General features: G+C 47.6%; 1 protein-coding gene across 5 annotated transcripts in view; it reads right to left on the bottom strand.

The window, feature by feature from the left end:
* Positions 1 to 7,500, bottom strand: part of grin1b (glutamate receptor, ionotropic, N-methyl D-aspartate 1b) — a 37,102-nt gene that overhangs the window by 21,954 nt on the left and 7,648 nt on the right. For 3 of the 5 annotated variants that reach the window (XM_084025460.1, XM_084025456.1, XM_084025457.1), the window contains exons 5-7: positions 4,369 to 4,431; positions 3,426 to 3,523; positions 1,477 to 1,598 (exon numbers count right to left, since the gene is read on the bottom strand). In XM_084025460.1, the coding sequence (XP_083881586.1) occupies positions 1,477 to 1,598; positions 3,426 to 3,523; positions 4,369 to 4,431 (283 nt within the window). The remainder of the gene's footprint in view (positions 1 to 1,476; positions 1,599 to 3,425; positions 3,524 to 4,368; positions 4,432 to 7,500) is intronic. The other 2 variants (XM_084025458.1, XM_084025459.1) reach the window with 1 other exon arrangement.

Genomic DNA, 7,500 nt, shown 5'->3' with positions numbered 1-7,500 from the left:
TGGACTGTACAGCATTTAACCCAAAGTTTAACATTTTTCATCTCTGGGACCAGAAAACAATCTAAATATCTGGATACCGAAATGACTGGTGGTCTGGTGGTCTGGGGGTCTGGTGGTCCTCCCCCAGGAGAAGATGTCTTTTCTGTATTAGGTTAACTTGTGATTCAGAGGTGAGACACCAGTGGTGCCGCTTTGTACTCATGGACGCTGATAACAAGGTTTTCAGTTTTTAGCCGTAGCACATATTAAATGTGTGTTTGTTCATAAATGCATCATGGTCTGGTTTCAACGAGCTGTTGTGTTTATCGGCTCTGATCAGGATGAAGACGAGGTTATTGACCGACATGTGTTTAGGGGGAGGAGCCATAATGTAGGCCAGTTAGTAAATGTGGTCTAGTGAGTGAACTGGATCCATTTGTGGGATCTGACCTTCCTCTATTATTCCAGTTTATTAAACGTCTGAACCTCCATGAAGAACGAGACCAGATCTGTAGAACCACAAATGGGCTGCAGGAGATTCACCAAACCGGTTTACCAGCCACCCCTAGCAATGCCTTAGTAACCATCTAAGAACACCCTAGAAACCAACCGCACACTGAAGCAACCAGATGCTAATACCATAGCAACCAGCTGCAGGAACTGCTAGCGATCCATCAGCTTCTGTATCTATTGAATACATCTCTAGTAACCAATCATAAATGATCATACACACATAGATATTTTAATGGTTTTAAAATTATTTTTTGTTCCTTCTACATTATTGAAGAAGACGCTCTGATGGTCCGTTTATGTCAATAAAAGGTGAAATAACAACTCCTCTTTCTTTCCATCGGCCTCCAGCTGTTATGACAAACAGACTCATCTCAACCACCTTCATAAATACCACAGCAACCTCCTGTTAACACCCTAACAGCGCCCTAACAGCACCATAGCAACCACCTAGTGACCATTCATCACTGGCAGCTCTATAAACCCAATGACGGTTTCTATCATGAAATGTGATTAAAGTGAATTATTTCATTTGTGGGGATAAACTCTCCTAAATAAATGGTCTGCACCTCCGTTTCCTCTCTTTCCTGCTGCTCATCACAAAGGATGATGTTAACATGTCGACATGAATCTAATCTTCAGATGTGCAGTGACGGGACGAAAAATGTCCTGAAACCTGTTTGAAAACCTTGAATACCTTGAAAACCTACGAATATAGAACAATAGAAACAGAAGTGGATCAGCGGCTCCTGAACACTTTCATCTATTTTCTCAGCAGGTTGATTTGGTGATGAGCTGCAGTGTTGGGACGCCCAATAAAACAATTCCTGCAAACTGAAGCGTCTGATGGTGAGCGCCATAACTTTAATTTGACTTTTTCAAGAAAACTCTGTTAAGAATGATCTCGACAGTTGGATGGAAGCAGAGCTGAGGGAGAGAGACAGAGAGAGCGTGAGGGAGAGGAGGAGGAAGAGGAGGTCGATGTACCATCTGGAGCTTCACTCAGAGCTTTGCCCGTCATCTCCCTCTCTCCAACCAGCCAGACGTAACCAGAGCCGGTCATGTTGAGCTGCCGGGCGGCTTTATACACGGCCGCCGCCTCGTCCTCACTGCAAACACACAGGACACACATGAACCCCTCCGAATCCACCAGCCTCAGACTCTACTATGCCCCAGCAACCACCGGGCAACACCCTGTCAGCGGTTCATTACCCAACACTCCGACCGGCAACACCCTGACAACGGTTCATTACCCAACACTCCAACCGGCAACACCCTGACAACGGTTCATTACCCAACACTCCAACCGGCAACACCCTGACAACGGTTCATTACCCAACCCTCCACCTAGAAACACCCTGACAACGGTTCATTACCCAACCCTCCACCTAGAAACACCCTGACAACGGTTCATTACCCAACCCTCCACCTAGAAACACCCTGACAACGGTTCATTACCCAACCCTCCACCTAGAAACACCCTGACAACGGTTCATTACCCATCCCTCTGCCTAGAAACACCCTGGATTCATTACCCAACCCTCCACCTAGAAACACCCTGACAATGGTTCATTACCCAACACTCCAACCGACAACACCCTGACAACGGTTCATTACCCAACACTCCAACCGGCAACACCCTGACAATGGTTCATTACCCAACCCTCCACCTAGAAACACCCTGACAACGGTTCATTACCCAACCCTCCACCTAGAAACACCCTGACAACGGTTCATTACCCAACCCTCCACCTAGAAACACCCTGACAACGGTTCATTACCCAACCCTCCACCTAGAAACACCCTGACAACGGTTCATTACCCAACCCTCCACCTAGAAACACCCTGACAACGGTTCATTACCCATCCCTCTGCCTAGAAACACCCTGGATTCATTACCCAACCCTCCACCTAGAAACACCCTGACAACGGTTCATTACCCATCCCTCTGCCTAGAAACACCCTGAAAACGGTTCATTACCCAACCCTCCACCTAGAAACACCCTGGATTCATTACCCAACCCTCCACCTAGAAACACCCTGACTACGGTTCATTACCCATCCCTCTGCCTAGAAACACCCTGGATTCATTACCCAACTCTCAACCTAGAAACACCCTGACAACGGTTCATTACTCAACCCCCCACCTAGAAACACCTGACAACGGTTCATTACCCAACTCTCAACCTAGAAACACCCTGACAAGAGTACATTACCCAACCCTTCACCTAGAAACACCTGACAACGGTTCATTACCCAACTCTCAACCTAGAAACACCCTGACAACGGTTCATTACTCAACCCCCCACCTAGAAACACCTGACAACGGTTCATTACCCAACTCTCAACCTAGAAACACCCTGACAAGAGTACATTACCCAACCCTTCACCTAGAAACACCCTGACAATGGTTCATTACCCATCCCTTCAACTAGAAACACCATGGATTCATTACCTAACCCTCCACCTAGAAACACCCTGACAACGGTTCATTACCCATCCCTCTGCCTAGAAACACCCTGACAACGGTTCATTACCCATCCCTCTGCCTAGAAACACCCTGACAACGGTTCATTACCCATCCCTCTGCCTAGAAACACCCTGACAATGGTTCTTTACCGAACCCTCCACCTGGAAACACCCTGACAACGGATATGATTAAGGTTATTCTTCATCTGGTTGGTACCACAGGCTAAATAAAGGTCAGCAGCAGCTCTGATACAAATCCAGAAGAACAACACCTTAGAAACAGCAAACAACATTGCAGGTACCCCATTTATCCCTGAAAATATATTGTAATATCCAATTAACAACTCATAACAGGGTAGCTTCCACCCAGAATACCATCATAATGGCAATCAGCCTGAACACCCCACCTGGTAACAACCTAGTGAGGCCCTGGAAACATCAAGCAAACTTTTAATTATTACACAAACCTGGCAGAGAGGATGATGACTCGGGCCTCCAGGTCTTTGGCCTCAAGCAGCAGAGCGGTCAGGTTGGTTTCCGGGCTAAACAGCAGCACCTTCTCCGCCTGGAGGACCACCAGGGTGTCGGTTGGCAGTGCCGGGCGACAGGTCACATCGTAGGACATTTAGAAACACGGCAGAACAAAACACCACAGAACACATCATAGCACAGGAATTATTAGCTGTGAACCATCAGAGTCCTCTCCCAGTCCCGCCACAAGACTGCCCCATGACCCCGGCCTCGACCATGCTCCCTCTCACCCACCCACATGGGGGTAGGGGCCAAAAAATGGAGGCAAAAAGTGCTCAAGATCTGCTGAACTGAAAGAAAACTCAATGTTGAAGCTTGAATACAAAGGAGGGGCAAAACGTTTTGCGTGGTGTGGTTGCACATGCAAACTGAGGGGCTTTCAATGCTCCAACCAACCAATCAGGGACGTGCATGTTAGAGAGCGCTGATGCAACTGCAAATTAAAAAAAGGTTTGAGTGGAGAGAAGGAAGAGGGGGAGGCGGAGGACACAGGAGCAGGAGGAGGGAGGAGAAAGTGAATCATTTCCCAAAAGAAAAAGAAAAGGTTTGATGTTGCAGAGGAGCGAGAGGATCCTGGTGGGTGGCGTTCCTCAGACCTGCAGACAGAACCAGGACTCAGCCTGGCCACATGCAACCCTTCACATGGGGTAGGGGGGGAGAGGAAGGGTGTCTCTCCTGTGAGGGTGAACCCAACCCTGGTGTGCAGGAATCATGAAAAATGAAAAGAACGTAAAGAGATGGTGGAGAAACAACGAGCCACCAGGATAAGAGTGTATCTCTGGGTCGGATTCTGGGGGGCGGGACGGACTGGTGTCGGCTACTACCGGGCGAGCTCGATTGATTGGGCGGCGTGCATCATTTGACCATGCAAGTTTATACCTTGGGCGTTCTCCTGAAGTCAAAGTTCTGTTGGTCGAGGTTTTCATAGTTCCTGTTTTTAGTCTGATGGTAACGTGCACAGAGAGAATATGAGGACAAGAAGATTATAGACAGTCAGAAGAAATGAGGAGCAAAGCATCAACAAGTGATCTGGTTCAGGTCTGAGGGGTCGGGGGGGCAGCAAACACATCTCAGACTGTCTGCTTTCGCCACTTTTTCATCGTTTTCCTGAAAATTGTTGATTGGTTTTATTCTTAAATATTAAAGATGCATACATTTGTGGGATTTGTGGGTCAGTGAATGTTTTTAACAATAAAATAATATTTAATAATTTAATAATTAGTAACTCTTTTTGTGTTATAACCTGTAACTGTCACTTTTATGAACAAAGCCGTGTCCCACAAGACGTTTGTGAACAACAATCGGCCGTCGACAGATGAATGAAAGTAAAGTGATCAGCAGCGACAGCGGGACCAGACTATATCTAGACGTGAACTTCAGTTTCCTTCAGTTATATTTAGCCACAGATATAAAAACACATGTCAACCTTTAACAGGCGTTTTATTTTTAGAGCAAACAGAGAACAAAGAACCAAACTGTGTGTTTGAACAACCAATCAGGAGCCTGTCGAAGAAACGCTTCACAGGTGATGATCCTCCGACAGCCGAACAACAACGTTCATTGGATATTTGAGTTGAACAGAGAATGTCTCAGAATGTCGGAGTTAGTTTAGTGTGAAACAGTGTGGCTCAGTGAACGACGTCTCTGGTCACAACGTACGTCACCCACACAGCCGTTAGCTAGTGAGCTAACGTAGCTACGTTCTGCACAAATGAACGTTATCTTCGCTGATTGATTTTATCGACTCTTTTCATCAACAGGTCGATAAAGAAGGAGAAAACCCCATATTTATTCTGAAACAAGGTCCCATTGAGAAAACGGGAAGGGGCGGGGCTTAGCCTGTCTGTTGATGTCTGTTGTTCCCCCTCCTCTTCTTCTAGCTCATGTCTGTGCATCTATATGTAGTTCACTATAAAAGAAGACAAACGAGCAGCTGGTGTGTTTCATCACTGAACCTTCGTCTGATGTTGAGTCGCCGTGGCGGCGGAGCGTCCCATTAGTCTTAATTCACTCCGCTCCAAATGTTAATCTCATTAAATATACATCCTCACACAGGGTCCCTGAACTACACACACACTTTCCTGTTCACAGTTATGATCGTCTTCCGTTACATTTTATATTATTATTTCAGATTCTCTATTTTTTTCAGATATTTCCCAGCAGCCTCCAAAATGTTCCTGATGGCTCTTCTACCTTTTGTTCTTTATCTCTGCTGAGTGACTCTCCACTCCTTCCTCCTGGACTCGCAGCCACACCTGCACCCTTGGGTGCTTGCTGGCTTCCTTGATCCGGTCTCCCTGGGGAACAGTAAGTTCCAGCAGGACCACCTGCTTCGTAGCCTGCGATGTTAGCAACGTGTTTTGAACCGCCTTGCTATGTTGACTTTGAGCTCCTCGTCTCTGGAACTTCTGTTGGGCCTCCCTTCGAGCTCTGGTGAAGGTGCTGGACCGTTGGGGGGCGTGGTGCTTCTTGCTGTTTTGAATCGTTGTGTCCACCAAAGACCTTAGGACTTGGTCATGGTGACCCGTGAGACTGAGGGCATCCCTTCCTCCTGGTCTTCACAAGGATTCCTGGTCCATAACCTCCCTGGGACTTGGTTTCCTCTGATTTGCTGCTGAAGGGGAACTCCCATCCACTCTGATGCCCGTAGAGGGCAACGCTGCTTCTGACGGGTCTGTCTGTCTGACTGGTATGCCTGTCTGTCTGACTGGTATGTCTGTCTGTCTGTCTGACTGGTCTGTCTGTCTGTCTGTCTGTCTGCCTGACTGGTATGTCTGTCTGTCTGACTGGTCTGTCTGTCTGTCTGTCTGTCTGACTGGTATGTCTGTCTGTCTGGTCTGTCTGTCTGTCTGTCTGGTCTGTCTGTCTGACTGTCTGTCTGCCTGTCTGACTGGTATGTCTGTCTGTCTGACTGGTCTGTCTGTCTGGTCTGACTGTCTGTCTGACTGTCTGTCTGTCTGTCTGTCTGTCTGACTGGTATGCATGTCTGTCTGACTGGTCTGTCTGTCTGTCTGACTGGTCTGTCTGTCTGCCTGGCTGGTCTGGCTGTCTGTCTGACTGGTCTGTCTGTCTGGTCTGCCTGTCTGACTGGTCGGTCTGTCTGTCTGTCTGTCTGCCTGTCTGTCTGTCTGTCTGTCTGACTGGTATGTCTGTCTGTCTGACTGTCTGTCTGCCTGTCTGACTGGTATGTCTGTCTGTCTGACTGGTCTGTCTGTCTGTCTGTCTGGTCTGTCTGTCTGACTGGTCTGACTGTCTGTCTGTCTCTCTGACTGGTCTGTCTGTCTGACTGGTCTGTCTGTCTGCCTGACTGGTCTGTCTTTCTGACTTGTCTGTCTGTCTGGTCTGTCTGACTGGTCTGTCTATCTGACTGGTCTGTCTGTCTGGTCTGCCTGTCTGACTGGTCTGTCTGTCTGTCTGCCTGCCTGTCTGACTGGTATGTCTGTCTGTCTGACTGGTCTGTCTGTCTGTCTGTCTGTCTGTCTGTCTGGTCTGTCTGTCTGACTGGTCTGTCTGTCTGCCTGATTGTTTGTTGCATTCGTGTGTTCGTGTGTGCAAACCAGTGTCTCAGTGCTCGGTGGCGCCCCCTGTTGTCTCCAGTGTGAGAGAGACAGGCTGATAGAGAGACAGGTTGATAGAGAGACAGACTGGTAGAGTGCTCGGTGGCGCCCCTGTTGTCTCCTTTATGATATTCATCATTATTACATTATGAATCAGATGTTTAATTCAGAAACGCAGCGGTTCAGTTCCCCGACTCTGACTAATGTTCTGTAATATTCATGTTCCTCCTCCAACATTCATGAGTCAGCGAGGAGACTTGGCAGTGAGACAGGAAGTCACATGTTCCACTGTGGATCGCAGACGGCCGGACACACAAACATGTAGATTTATAACATTGTTATTATTACTAGAATCCTTCATAAAGGTACTTGTTGTAAATACTTGGAATGCGACCCATGACCCCCATCTAGTGGACTGAAGGTGTAACTGTTACCAGAAGGTTGCACTGGTCTT

The sequence above is a fragment of the Eutrigla gurnardus genome (genome assembly GCF_963514095.1).
Source record: "Eutrigla gurnardus genome assembly, chromosome: 13".
In the NCBI taxonomy this organism is placed as follows: domain Eukaryota; kingdom Metazoa; phylum Chordata; class Actinopteri; order Perciformes; family Triglidae; genus Eutrigla; species Eutrigla gurnardus.
This window is presented reverse-complemented; position numbering and strand designations above follow the sequence as displayed.